At 36.4% G+C, this 15,173-nt stretch overlaps 1 protein-coding gene across 4 annotated transcripts in view; it reads right to left on the bottom strand.

The window, feature by feature from the left end:
- Positions 1–15,173, bottom strand: part of VPS13C (vacuolar protein sorting 13 homolog C) — a 174,221-nt gene that overhangs the window by 92,844 nt on the left and 66,204 nt on the right. For all 4 annotated transcript variants that reach the window (XM_021094362.2, XM_021094365.2, XM_021094370.2 and 1 more), the window contains 9 exons: positions 13,469–13,604; positions 12,579–12,657; positions 11,773–11,912; positions 7,769–7,922; positions 5,767–5,846; positions 4,415–4,474; positions 2,278–2,440; positions 1,440–1,556; positions 63–166 (listed from right to left, as the gene is read on the bottom strand). In XM_021094362.2, coding sequence (XP_020950021.2) covers positions 63–166; positions 1,440–1,556; positions 2,278–2,440; positions 4,415–4,474; positions 5,767–5,846; positions 7,769–7,922; positions 11,773–11,912; positions 12,579–12,657; positions 13,469–13,604 — 1,033 coding nt within the window. The remainder of the gene's footprint in view (positions 1–62; positions 167–1,439; positions 1,557–2,277; positions 2,441–4,414; positions 4,475–5,766; positions 5,847–7,768; positions 7,923–11,772; positions 11,913–12,578; positions 12,658–13,468; positions 13,605–15,173) is intronic.

Here is a 15,173-nt window from a genome sequence, read left to right as displayed (position 1 = left end):
AGTATATTTTAAAATAAAATCTCACAGTCATCACAAAATATTAATGATTTTCTATCACTTACTTTTTTATGAACTGTCTTAGGATCAACATCTGTGACAATAATATTTTCCAGTCTGGCAAACAGTGACTGTTTTCTTGACTGAAGAGAAAGGAAAGAATCGAGCCCTGAAAAAAAAATTATATTACCATAGTTTCTATGGATCTACCACATTAAGATCATAAGATTTTTCTTTCATTGCATAATTTTATTTTGTAGGTGATATTTTTATAAATATAGCTATGCTTTAACTTCCAATTGATAAGTAAGTGCAATAGTAGATATTTGCGGGTTTGGTCCTTGGCCTCACTCAGTGGGTTAAGGATCTGGTGTAGTCGTGAGCTGTGGTGGAGGTCACAGATGTAGCTCAGATCTGGTATTGCTGTGGCTGTGGTATATAGGCTGGCAGCTGTAGATCTGATTTGACCCCTAGCCTGGGAACCTCTATATGCTGTAGGTGCAGCCCTAAAAAGAAAAGAAGGAAAAAAAAAAAAAAAAAAAGCATTAAAAAAAATTTATCCAGGAGTTCCCATTGTGGATCAGCAGTAACAAACCCAACTAGTATCCATGAGCACATGGGTTCGATACCTGGCCTTGCTCAGTGAGTGGGTCAAGGATCTAGTGATACTGTGGCTGTGGCATAGGCCAGCTTCTACAGCTCTGATTCAACTCCGAGTCTGGGAACTTCCATATGCCATGGGTGTGGTCCTAAAAAGACATTAATCATCATCATCATCATCATCATCATCATCATCCAAATTTTCAAGCTTCTGACAAATCTGTTACTGCAAACAGATTATCTTGGGATTTTAGTAATCTCTTTATACCTTATATCGTCATTTACATGGAAACTGAAAACTTTCATACATCAAATTCATGATAGTAAATGTACTGCCAGTTTAGAAAAAAAAAAACAAAAAACCCTAGTTTTCTTGTTTTTAAGTTCTTCAAGAATTTTACTAAACATGTTCTTCACCTTTACCAGATCACAAAAAGCTGGTGAAAATGGAGTCAGAGAAAAAGTGGGATTCATTTTAACAGCTTTGGCCTATAAGAACCAAATGGGCTTATAGGTTTTGTTCTTCATTACAAGGCTGTTTGCATTTGTACTAAGATGAAGCATATTCACAGACCTTAACCTGATTTCTGAATTGACACTTACTTCAGCTCATCAACAGCATCCCTACATTGACATTAGTGTCCCTTTCACCTCTGAGACAACTTTCAAAAGGGTCCAAAACACCAGTATGTGTGGTTCAATCTGACCATCATCTACATCTAGAGTTAGAGGGCATGCGGTCCAATTAGTTTTCGCAGCTCAGAGGCTTCCATTTATATTCTTTAACATTGCAAAAAGAAGCTTATCTTTTAAACAACTTTTAACATCATGAGAACTTTTACCTTGAATCTTGATTTCAGCAATATTGGTCTTCTCATCACAAACAAAGACACAGAAAGCATTCAACTTAGCAAACAGCTTGAAGTAAATAATGTCACTGTCTTTAGAGGACACAATCACTGCAAATGAACAAAGAAATTCTATCACAGTGAAATTCTAGTGATACATATCATACTAAAGTTTCTCCTCTATATTAAGTGAATCATAGTTCTGATTAAAATAATTATAAAATTCTCAAGTTCTGAAAGATTTCAAAATCTTTTTTTTTTTTTGCTTTATATATTCAGTAGTTTGCATTTTTAACAGTGAGATAGTAACTTTTATAAAATAGTCAGAAAAACTTAAATAAAAATAAGGACATTTAAACTCTGGAAAGTTAAATAATGTGCTTCTGGTCCCATAGTTTAAGCAACAGAGCTAGGATTTGAACTGAGTTCTTTCTCATCCAAAATCTGGGCTCTTAATCAATTTGATGCTATCCATGCTTCCTAACTTCCTTATTTGTAAAATGTTAGGCAAGATTAACCCTCTATGGAGCCCCTTCAGGAGCCACTGAAAGAGGAGAAAGAGCTCAGAATAAATACAGGTGTTCTTCCTTGTAATACCCTCCTAAAGGCATCCCCCACCAATACCAAAATAAGAACAAAAAATGACTTTTTAAAAACAACAGAATTACATTTATCTTACAGAACAAGCACCCACGTGTGATTTAGTTTGAAGAAAAGAACAAAAGTGGAGAAAATGGTGCATAAATGACTAAGCAGATGGTCTCTCAGGGTCTTCACTTAGCTCTACAATTTGAAAATCCTTACTAACAAGAAACAAAAGTGTTTTTCGTACCTTTCTGCAGAGCTGAATTTTTTTGCTGCTTTTCAGTAGACACTTGCACTTCCTTGGTATCATCCATCTTTTGGCCATCTGATGGAATAATGGTTGTCAGGTAATTAATAGACGAGAGAAGAGCTTGTGTATGCAGCAACAGATTTAAAGATGAAAAAGCCACCTAGAAACATTTAAAAAGAAAATTAGCTTCCCAGGCCAATTATACCAGGAGTCTCCATGAGGGACACAAACGACTCCTAACCAGGCTTGCACCACTGCCTGACAGCACCTGAAAGGTAAAGAGAGGAGAAACAGCCTTACATCCCAGTCTGTAAAGAGGGAATATATGGAGGGCATTGTACTTAAAACTTTTAGGGTTTATATGAGTATCAAAGTAAACTAATTACTCCATTTCCCAACTCTAATTATCATGGAGCCTATAATTTGCTTGTCAATATTCAGGATATGCATGGTTTTTTGAATCTTCAACAAACTGTTCATTATGATTATACAAAACATTTAAGTTAGGACATGAAACTCCAGAATCACCGTATACTACCACTGTGTCGAGAAATGATTTCAAATATGACATTTTTTTTTTTTTTGGGTCTTTTTGCCTTTTCTAGGGCCGCTCCTGCAGCATACGGAGGTTCTCAGGCTAGGGGTCCAACCAGAGCTGCAGCTGCCAGCCTATGCCAGAGCCACAGCAACGCGGGATCCAAGCCGCATCTGCAACCTACACCACAGCTCACGGCAACACCAGATCCTTATCCCACTGAGCAAGGCCAGGGATCGAACCTGCAACCTCATGGTTCCTAGTCAGATTCGTTAACCACTGCGCCACAACGGGAACTCCCCAAATATGACATTTATGAGATTTAAATACTAAAAATGTACTTGAGAGTGAGTTCTCAGTCACTAAATAATCTTTAGCAGTTCTGTGGCACAGCAGAAACAAATCCAACCAGTATCCATAAGGATGCAGGTTCAATCTCTTGCCTTGCTCAGTGGGTCAGGGATCCGGCGTTGCCCTGAGCTGTGGTGTAGTTCGCAGATGCAGCTTGGATTCTCCGTTGCTGTGGCTATGATATTAGCCAGCAGCTGTAGCTTTGATTAAACCCCTAGTCTGGGAACTTCCATATGCTGCAGGTGCAGCCCTAAAAAGCAAAAAAAAAAATCTTCTAGAATCACAATACCTGTCCTAACACTTAAATTAAAACAAAGAATATATAACTTACAGAAAAAAATATTATATTTTTATAATAATAACTCTAGGCAGCAAAACAGAAACACAAATTGCTTTCAAGAATATATGATGTTCTGGAGTTGCCGTCGTGGCACAGTGGTTAACGAATCCAACCAGGAACCATGAGGTTGCGGGTTCGATCTCTGCCCTTGCTCAGTGTGTTAACGATCTGGCGTTGCCATGAACTGTGGTGTAGGTTGCAGATGCGGCTCGGGTCCCACGTTGCTGTGGTTCTGGCAGAGGCCGGAGGCTACAGCTCCGATTGGACCCCTAGCCTGGGAACCTCCACATGCCGTGGGATTTGCCCAAGAAACAGCAAAAAGACAGAAAAAAAAAAAAAAAGAATATATGATGTTCTAATAGCAAAATAAAAATTTTCTAAAAAATCATTTTTTTATACAAAAGAACTTCTTTCCATTGCTTCAAAACACTAAGTGGATATAAAATTATAAAAAGGAAGATTTGATATTCAACAGATTCTCCCACTTCTCAAAAGTACAGTCTGAAACTCATTTCTCTCATTTTCTTTTTACTGTCTCCCCAAATAACTTGCCTCTTCTTCTACCTGACTACCTTAGTATAGCTCCACAAGTGCTCGACATCTCTCCTTACTTCACATACTTTTTAAGCCCTGCATTAAATGACAGTACCTAGTTTGGTTTGTTCAGAACACTGCTGGTTCTCCGTAAATCAAAAGTTCTCTCATTTACAGCATTACCTCCTTCAGAAGTAATTAGGATGTGATACAATAAGTCAAAATAACTGTCTTATTACCCTGAATTATAAACCCAGAGCATAACAGGCATAAAAGGTTAATTTATAACTTTTAATGGTTCCTTAAAAGATCCCAAAGACTTACAGAGTAGGTCATTTTCAAATAGGATCTATTCTTTTAATAGAATTTCTTACCTTAAGTGTTTGTTCAGTTTTTTCAAAAGTAGTTTGAAAACTGGGTCCATTCTTATCAGCCTTAAAAAAAAAAAAAATGAAAGTTCTAAAGAAGGAGTTAAGACCAAAGTAAATAAATCACTTACTTATAATCTTAATTTACTTATGTTTAGTTATAACTATACTTTAAGACACATTATATATTTAATTTTATTATTACTGTTTTAAAGGTACATCCAGTGAAGATGGATGTAACTCTTATTTATTACAAGAGTACAAATTTGTCCTCCTCTTCAAACAGAGGAGACCACAGCATCACTCATTTTTGAGAAACTGCAGCTAGAAATGAGAAAGGTAATCTAGCCCATTTATCACCTAATGCTTGAATCCCTTTAGAAAGGCTTTAGCAAGTATCTTCTAGAAATTGTCCAGTGAAAGAGACCTCATTTTCTTAGAAATCCAAACTTCAAAGAACTTGGATTTAGTGAGGTTTTCACGCTGAATCAAAAATCTGTCTCCCACTATAATTACCAATTGGTTCAAGTTCTGTCCTTTGGAATCACACACAGTAAACTGAAAGTTTTACCTCTTGTGAGAAGCTGGACCAATATCCCTGCCTCCCTGCTCCCACAATGTTTTGTGTTCTTCTTTATTAGAGAATCAAAAATATTTGTCCTGTTATTTACCTACTTCCCACTGGTCTATAAATTCCCTGAGAATAAAAAATGTTTTTCATCTCTGTATCTCAGGTGTCTAAAAGAACCTGACTCATAAGGACATTCAATAAAGAGCTGCTGACTATATGGGATAAGAATCTGAAAAGGAATGGATATGTGTATATATGGAAACGATTTACTTTGCTGTACACCTTAAGCTAACACAACTTTGTAAAGTCAACTATACTCCAGTAAAATAAATAAATAAATAGTTGTTGAATGAGTGAACTAACTGTGAATAAAGCTGAATACCATCAATTCCTTCAGCGTTCCTCATATAACATACTTCTGAATCCTGGCAGTTCTGTACTGAACCAAATCCAACTAGACTTTATCCCTTTTGATATAGGATAGTCACCTACACACACAATGTATGTAGGCAGCTGAATATGCCCCATAAGATAGGATTAGGACCTACTTTACCGCAGGCTTCCATCTTTGGGATCAATAAGTTAGTTTGGTAGCATTTATAAATCCTAGTCCTCTACTTAAGTGAAAGAGAAAGAAGGTGTACAAATGGAAAAAAAAAAATCATAGATATTTCTACAATTAAAACCTATGATACACAAGAGCCTTTAATAATCTATTGTCATCTTTTTCCTTCCAGAGGACAGTGTAGAGCACACAACAAATATATCAACATTCTATGGTCCTTACCTTAATGTACTCCACCTTTAAAAGATCTAATCCAGGTTTGTCAGAAGAACTAATCAAGTGAAGGGGCTTCTTTTTGGATCCTAGAGTAAAGAAAAAGAAAAAAAAAAAATGTTTCAAACAAATTGCTCTTTTTTAAGTTTGGAATTTCCACCACGTCTTTTTCTTTTTTAAAAACTCTGTTAATCAGGCCTTAAAAGACTATCTTCACATATTTTCACAGTTCTTACATATTAAAGTCATCATCAGTAAAGAAATAAGCCAATTCAAATCCTGACCTTATCTCTGAGATCCAACTTACTTACAAACATGCAATTGCACATGTGTTCTTTGATCTTATATCTGTGTTCAAAGGAATCAAAATTTCTCTAGATATTTTTAAGACCATATGTGCATTTATAAGGCACCAGGAAGACTACAGGTGTAAGAATATGAAAATATGGATTCCAGTTCATCCCTACCTTTACCAAAAGCTATTTAACTTCTGTTTTCTCAGCTATATATAACAATGAGGTTGAACTAAAAAAAAAAAAACACATGTAATATTCTTTGAGTTCTAAAATTTCATTCTTATTAAAGAAATTTAAAGAATTTTATTTTGTTTAGACTAAGAAAAGTCAAGAAAGATTTTAAGGGAAGGGAATTGCTAGATTTCTTTTCATTTAAAAACCACAGGTACTACTAGACATCCTTTCTATCCTTACACAGATGTACCAGGGAACTGCCTCCAGAAGCCATGGAGGGACAAGTGATTGATTCTACCTTTAATCCAACTTTTATTATTTGCAGTCTTATAATTCCTGTTTCTGAGAAATCTCAGAATTTTCCATTGAAATAACCTTCTCTAAAGGAAAAAAAACAATAGCCTGGTAAATTTATTCTTTGTACCTTTTTTCCCTTATGACAGTAATGTAAACGCCATGTCTCCATAGTGCTTACAGAAGCTTACTAATACACAAAACATTTTTCTTCTAAACTGAGGTTTATTACAGCTATTTTTTTAAAAAAATAACAAAAAATAGGACTGCACATTTGACTAAAATATTTGGCAAGTACTAGCTAATTTTAATTACGGTAGATTCACCCATTCTTTCATTCATCAAACACCCAATGAGTACACAAGATGTATACTGAAATAAACTATACAGCTCTAAAAGAATTTAATGTCCCACCATTTTTTTATAATCCAATGTTGCTTCTGACATATCAACACTATTCAATTGAAAGAACAAAGACTTCAACAGTATAAGACCAGAGATAAATTCTAGGTTCTGTCATTCATAAGATGCATGATCCTGAATAAGATACTTAATCTCTATTTATGCTACCTTCCTTGGTTTGTAAAATGGGAATAATACTCTCTATATAAGGGGGATTTTTATGGACTCTCTGAGGCAGGAGATCATAGTTGTTATGAATACAGACCATAGGGCCAGATTTCTATGATTTTAGTCACGGTTCAGGAACTAACTAGCAGTGTGACTTTGGGTAAATTTTGTAACCAATCTACAACTTAGTTTCTTCCTTCTTTGGTTTTTGTTTTGTTTTTGTTTTTGTTGTTATTGTTTGTCTTTTCAGGGCTACAACTGCAGCATATGGAGGTTCCCAGGCTAGGGGTCCAATCAGAGCTGCAGCTGCCAGCCTATGCCACAGCAACACAGGATCCAAGCAGCATCTGCGACCTACACCACAATTCATGGAAATGCTGAATCCTTAACTCACTGAGCGAGGCCAGGGATCGAACCCACATCCTCACGAATGCTAGTCCACGGATGCTAGTTAACCATTGAGCCATGATGGGAACTCCAGTTATTTCCTTTTTAAACTAGAGATAATATCATTGCCTATGTTACAGCATTATTACAAGGATTAAAGGAGTAATTATTTATAAAATACTTAGAACATGGCTAGCTATTAATTATTATAATTATTACTGTAAAAATGAATGTGTTTCAGATACTGAAAATCTATTACTATCTATTATTTCTATTTTTATGGCTATTACCTTGAATTTCATGGTAATCCAAGCTGATTTTCCTTAAATAAGATACTGCAGTTAAATCAAATGTTCTCACTGCAGCCTCTGTTCCTAACTGAGTAACATTAAACACCAGAATCGTATCTTCTTCTTTCTGTTGTTTGGTAAACTCCAAAATTACCTATAAGAATCAGGACAGCCAATGAAAGGTTAAGTACTTTGAATCATACTTAAACCAAAATCCCTCTTCATATATATCATCGTGACACAGCAGAAATTTTACTCACACTCCTCTGTTACCATAAAGTTATCTACCATGATTGGAAGTTATCATCTTTACATCTATTATTGAGAATATAACTCCATCCATCTAAAAATTATGATGAAAGTTTATATCCACTATTCATTTACTTTTTTAATTTAGTAAAAATAGGAATATGTGGATTCCTCCTTAATACGATTTTTTTAAAACCTTTAACTCAAAACTAAAAGTCATGTCTGGTGATATAAGAAGAATGTGCATTAAAGTAAAAAAGCAAGACAAGGATGTTTACCGTTATACTACTATTCAAATTTATTGTGGAAATGATAGCCGGTGTGTTTAACCAATGAAAAATAAAACATATTATGTGGCAATTTGTAAAACATGAAAGGTCTTTGATCTCCATTAAGGGATGAAGGTCTTTGTCTCTGCTAATCCCCTTAGAGTTTGGGCAAGGTTATGACTGCTTCAATCAATGGAGTTCCTGTCGTGGCGCAGTGGTTAACAAATCTGACTAGGAACCATGAGGTTACAGGTTCGATCCCTGGCCTTGCTCATTGGGTTAAGGATCTGGCTTTGCCATGAGGTGTAGTATAGGTCGCAGACACAGCTTGGATCCCGCGTTGCTGTGGCTCTGGCGTAGGTCGGTGGCTACAGCTCCAATTAGACCCCTAGCCTGGGAACCTCTGTATGCCATGGGAGCAGCCCTAGAAATGGCAAAAAGACAAAAAAAAAAAAAAAAAAAAAAAAAAAAATCAGTGGAGTACAGAGGAAGTAACACTATAAGGATTTCCAAAGTCATATAAGGCCAAAATGGAGCTCCTTTGAGGTGCAGCGGTTAAGGATACAGTATTGCCACTGCAGAGGCTCAGTCACTGCTATGGCTCAGGTTCAATCCCTGACGCAGGAACTTCCACATGCAGCAAAAATAAAAAATAAAAAAGGCCAGGAGGGGTTCCCTCCTTGTGGCTCAGCAGTAACGAACCTGACTAGTATCCATGAGGATGCAGGTTCGATCCCTGGCCTCCCTCAGTGGGTTAGGGGATCTGGCTTTGCCACAAGCTATAGTGCAGGTTGCAGACATGGCTTGGATCTGGCGTTGCTGTGGCTGGGGTATAGGCCAGCAGGTGCAGCTTCAATTCGATCCCCAGCCTGGGAATTTCCATAGGCCACAAGTGCGGCTCTAAAAAAAGGGTCATGAAACTCCCACCTGGGAATTCTCATTATGGCAGAAGCTAGTTGCTACATAAGAAGTTCAACTACCCAGAAGCTGCTGTGCTCAGGAGGCCATGAGTAGGTAATTTGGTGTCCATAGTCCCAGCCAAGCTCCCAGCCAAGAGCCAGTATCCACTGCCAGTCTCATGCTCAAGTCACTTCTAAAACCCTCTGGAAGTTCAGGTCACAGCTACCCTACTCAAATTTGACTGGAAGCACATGAAAGACTATGCAAAAATTACTAAGCTGGGCCCTTTCAGAATTCCTAACCCACAAAACTGTAGGCAAAATAAAATAACTCTTTTGAGCTACTACATTTTTGGAAAATCTACTAAGCAGCAGGGTAACTGGAGTAACATTAAGTCCTTACCAAAAAAAAAAAAAAAAAAGCAAAATTAGTAGTATTAGCAGTGATATAATTATATGCCAATAAAAACCAGATTGTCAACCGAAAAACAGAAATGGTAACACAGTATAATAAAATATTCAGTATAGAATGAGATACAAAAATAAGTTTCAAATAAATCAATGATTTAAATGAAAGAATTAAAATCACAAAATCATGGGTAAATATTTTTGTAATGAAGAATTTTCTAAACACACACCAAAACTAGAACATAAAGAAAAAATTAGGTAAGTTTTACTACAGAAATATTTAAAACCTCAGAATGGTTAAAAAACAAAAACAAAAAAGAAAGAAAAGCTCAAATTGGGAAAAATATTTCAAATGGGACTACTGTTTTTCCTTAGCTGATTTTGATTATCACTTTATTCATTCACTCAATAAAATATTTATTGAGCATCATCTTCCATGTACGAGGGTGTGCCAACCACTAAGGACACCAAAATGACCAGGGCAGACAAAGTCCTTGTCTTCATAAAGCTCATATTCTAGGGAATATGGGGGAAAGCAAAGGTTGCTATTTTGTAATTAGGTAGTTAGGCCTTTCCATTAAGATAGCATTTCGGAAGGAAGTAAAGAATTAAGTCATGGAGTTCCCGTCGTGGCGCAGTGGTTAATGAATCTGACTAGGAACCATGAGGTTTCGGGTTCGATCCCTGCCCTTGCTCAGTGGGTTAACGATCCAGTGTTGCCGTGAGCTGTGGTGTAGGTTGCAGACGTGGCTCAGATCCGTGGCTCTGGCGTAGGCTGGTGGCTACAGCTCCGATTAGACCCCTAGCCTGGGAACCTCCATATGCCGCGGGAGCGGCCCAAGAAATGGCAAAAAGACAAAAAAAAAAAAAAAAAAAAAAAGAGTCAAGTCATGCAGGCAAAGGAAACGGCAAGCACAAAGAATGTGCTTTGGTAAATACACGGAAGAAAAAAAAGGCAAGTTCCAATTCCCCAAGCCAAGAACTCTGTTCACTGCTGTAGTTCTAGTATTGAAACAACAACTGATACATAATGACACTTGAGAAATATTTACTAAAGGAATGAATGCAATATGGCTGGAGAAGAATGAGCAAAGCAGCAGCAAAGTTCAGATAAAGCCAAAGAATTCACATGATATGACTTGGAGACCATGTAAGGCCTTGTAGGTCATGGGAAGGACTTAGCTCTTTACTGTGAGTGGAGATGGGAAGCCCGTGTAGTGCAATGAGCAAAGCAAAGACAGGATCTGACTTTTTCTTTAAAAGGATCACACTAGCTACTGCATGCAGAACAGAGTACACCATGGAAGCAAAAAGAGAGTTAAGAGGCTACTGCGATAGTCCAAGTGAAAGATGATGGAGACCTGGACAGTGCAGTAGCAATGAAAGGGAGGAATAATCATTTCAATGTATTCTGAAGGAAAAGTCCAGGGTTTTTTTGTATGTTATATGGAAGTATGAGAAAAACAGATAAGCCAAAGAAGCTTAAGGGAGCAAAACAATCTTTCTTTAAATAAGTACAAAATAATACTTAAGATTTGTATACACAATTAAAATCTGATATTTCTGACATTGTATTTTAGGACATGACACACATTGGGATATAAAGCAGCCAATTAAGAAACACCTCCTTTTTTTATCTTTTGTGTTTTATTTCAACGCAATGTATAATCATTAAAATTTTCTTGAATATATAGAAAGCAAACAGGCAAAAGTGAAAAACTGTAATTCTACCACACAGAGATGAAAACTGCTATTTACAAAGGGGAAAAAAAAGTGTGTGTGTGTGTGTGTGTGTGTGTGTGTGTGTGTGGCAGTAGGGAAGACAGAGTACACACTTTTTTTGTCTGTTTCTTAAGGCCACACCTGCAGCTTATGGGAGGAGTCAAATGAGAGCTGCAGCTAAGGCCTATGCCACAGTCACAGCCACGCCAGATTCGAACTGCATCTGTGGCGACCTACACCATAGCTTGTGGCAACGCTAGATCATTAACCCACTGATCATCGACAGAGAGCAAACTTGCATCCTCATGGAGACTGCACTGGGTCTTTAACCTGTTAAGCCACAACAAGAACTCCCAACATTTTAAATATACTTAATGTTTGGGTCTAGCATGAGATAATTTATAAGAACAGTGGTAACAAAAATATATTCGTTTATGGAAAAAAAAAATACACGTACCTCTTTAACTTCAAATTTCAGTAGAAGATTAATCAACTCCTCATTTGGGACCTCAGCACCTTTTTTTAGTCCTGACCCTTTTATGCTTTTATCCATCTGTGTGTCTCCATCCTCAGCATCAAAATATTCATCATCAGACTCTAAAGGAAGAAGGCAATCTACTTGAGAGAATGTCCATTGAAAACTGCATAAAACACTCAAACTGAAACCCCTCAAAAGTAAAATTCATTTATTAGACATAATCTTCATTTGCAGAATCAGAACATAGCTTCTTTTGAAGTCCCACAAAGTGACTCAACCTGGCATGTGATAATCACATAGAAAATCAAAATGCCTTTCTATTTCTTTCTTTAACACTTCTGATTGTTTTTTGCTTTAGTTTTTTTATTCAATTTTTCATAAAACATTTATTAGGTATCATCCACCACACACCAGAGTGACCAGGATAGATATTATTCTTGTCCTCATCAGGTTTACATTCTAGTTCAAAATTTAAAGAGAACAGGTAGACCAGAGACAGAGAAAAGAATCAAGATGGGCCAAAAAAACGTAGCTGATTTAGAATCTTGAACACTGTCAATCACAAAAATCCTTTCATGCAAGTGAAGAAACTTGGCCTTAAATAAAAATAAATGACTCAAAGTCACACTGTTAATACAGCACAAGAAATAAAACCAGTAAATTACTACCATGAAAGGAATGCAAAAGGAACCATGAAAGGAAGGCTCCTTTATTTTCTGAAAATTTCACTCTCTCTATATTAATTTATAGGTTTGGTTTAGTAAAGAATATTTTACTTTCCTTACCTGATTCCACTCCATCCAGCAACAGTGGTGTACCAAGCAGGTCTTTTGTCCTATCTGATATAATAGGAATGGTGGATATCTAGCAAATAATACAAAAAGTTTTCTGAATATACAGTTTAGCAGGATTAAATATACATAAATGAGAGAAATACTAAAAAAAGTGACAGCAGACAGAGAGAGATGGAAAGACACATTCACAGCACACAAATCTTCCAACAAAGAACATTATGCGATCAGCTAAGTAATGGTAAGTTGGAATTTACTAATTAAGACTACCATCTTCAATTACAAGGGCAGAACTATGTACAGCTCTAGTAGCTAAGTCTACCTATCACTGTACATCATTTAGTTGCTATTAAAATATTAACTGTGCATCACTTTGCAGGTTCCTGGAAAATGATATCAGCATTAGCTGGCTCTCTCAAACTTCATTTCAAACTAAGTGGAAATCAAACACTTATTTTATGTTATAAAGATCAATTCCAAGCAAAGTGATCTAGGATTTTAAGTCTAATACATAAGAAAATTTTATAATGATAATTTTATTTTGCAACATTTTAAAGAAGATTTCTATGTCTAGTTTTATTTAAAACACATCTTGTAAATTTGAAAAACATTTTTCATTTATGAAAGTATTTTTGTGTCCATTATTCCCTAAAACAGACTTCCTCCCAAAATTCCAAAACAGTAGCAAAAACAGACTACCTTTATTTATCCAAGTGCCATATGCAGTTCTACACAGACTCAACCACATTAAATCTCAAAAATGTATCAGATAAATGAAACTGGCCCTAAACAACATTGAGAAACAACTTAGCTCATAAAAAGATGAAACACTCACCATATATATAAATGTGAAGACATCTAGAATTTTTATTACATCCATTTACCTGTCTCTCTGGAGTTGGAGTCTGTGCAGATGGTTTCTGTGGCAAGGGTATACTATTAATCAAAGACAGCACATCTTTCATCTTCTGGTCTGAAATTCTCACATGCATCAGAGGAAGCCCTCCGGAGACTTTAAATCTAAAAAACATAATTCAGCTATAAGGTTTCAAGGCCCAGTTTCTCTGTATTACAGAGGAGGGAAGGGAATGGAGCAGAGACTACACTGTGGGGTCAAAGTTACTTTGGGCATGTTTTTTTTGTTTTTTGTTTTTTTTTTTTTGTCATTTTTGTCTTTCTAGGACCGCATCTGCGGCATATGGAGGTTCCCAGGCTAGGGGGTCCAATCAGAGCTACAGCTGCCAGAGTACACCACAGGCAGAGCAACATCAGATCCAAGCTCCATCTGCAACCTACATCACAGCTCAGAGCAACGCGGGATCCTTAACCCACTGAGCGAGGCCGGGGATCGAACCCACAACTTCATGGTTCCTAGTCAGATTCATTAACCACTGAGCCACGATGGGAACTCCAGGCATGTTTTAATCTAAAACATTTATTAATGCCTCAACATTGTCAAGGAATGGGAAGTTGTATGTAAGCCAAGGTTTGTAATCTTCTTAAGCAGCCAAACCTTAAGTTAACTAACTTTCAGGAAAATATTTTCTAATACAAATTGTCTCTGCTTTAAAACTAAAAATCAACATAATTTATTATGTATCAAAGATTTTTCATTATAAACATCAAAAGAGTATCTACCTCACCATTCTCTATCCCTTCAACCTTCCTTTATTTCCTTTACAGCATTTGCTAAAACCTGACATAGCATATGCATACTTATTTTTGTCTCCTCTGGTCATGAGAAGGACATCTGTTTTGTTCACTGCTGAATCACTGTTGTGCTTTCACTGGGCTTCTCTTCTGCTTCCCTATTCCACCTAACTGCCTGGGTTTGCTTGTCTCACAACTTTGTGGGAGCTATTTCTGCTCATAAAGCTCTTTGAGGTTGTTTATCTTTGACTTCCCAACTAAGCTGTAAAGAACTCAAGTTGACAAATAACCTAATAACTAAATGATTTTTCTGTGTAATGCACAGGCCACTATGGTCTAAAACAGGCCAGATGGCTGTTCCTACCTCAAAAGACTAAGCTTTCTGTGAAAGTTGTCTATAAATTAAAAAGCATTGTAAAAATTTAAGACGCTTCTTTATTTCTGAAACATTACATAAAAATAAAATCATCCCCAATAGAGGGAGTGAATAAACCCTAGCACCTAAAATAATTTAAAAATGGGAGAAAATACATAAAGCAATTGTTAAAGACAATGGACATCAGTCAAAAAAGGAAAGTTAAAAGGTAAGAAACAAATGATTAACATCCTACATACATAGTTTACTGACCAAATAGTTTCAAAACATGCAGAATATCGCAAAGCAGCATTTAAAAGGAAATTTAAATGCGTCTATTGGAAAAAAAAAAAGAAAAATCACAAATCAATAGTCTCAGCTTTCACCTTAAGAAATAAGAAAAGTAAAGCAAATAAAACCCCAAGCAAAACAAAAAATCAATAGGTGAGAGTGGAAATTAAAACATAAAAAACAAATACAAGAGTTCCTGTTGCGGCACAGCAGAAACAGATCTGACTAGGAACCATGAGGTTGCAGGTTTGATCCCTGGCCTCACTCAGTGGGTTAAAGATCCAGCATTTCCA

This window comes from Sus scrofa, chromosome 1, assembly GCF_054392235.1.
Source record: "Sus scrofa isolate SSC_HxYL_T2T_F1_AM1 chromosome 1, Sscrofa_HxYL_maternal_Yorkshire_Landrace_v2.0, whole genome shotgun sequence".
NCBI classification, from domain to species: Eukaryota; Metazoa; Chordata; class Mammalia; order Artiodactyla; family Suidae; genus Sus; species Sus scrofa.
Note: the sequence above shows the minus strand (reverse complement) of the source record. Positions and strands in the feature narration are given on the sequence as shown.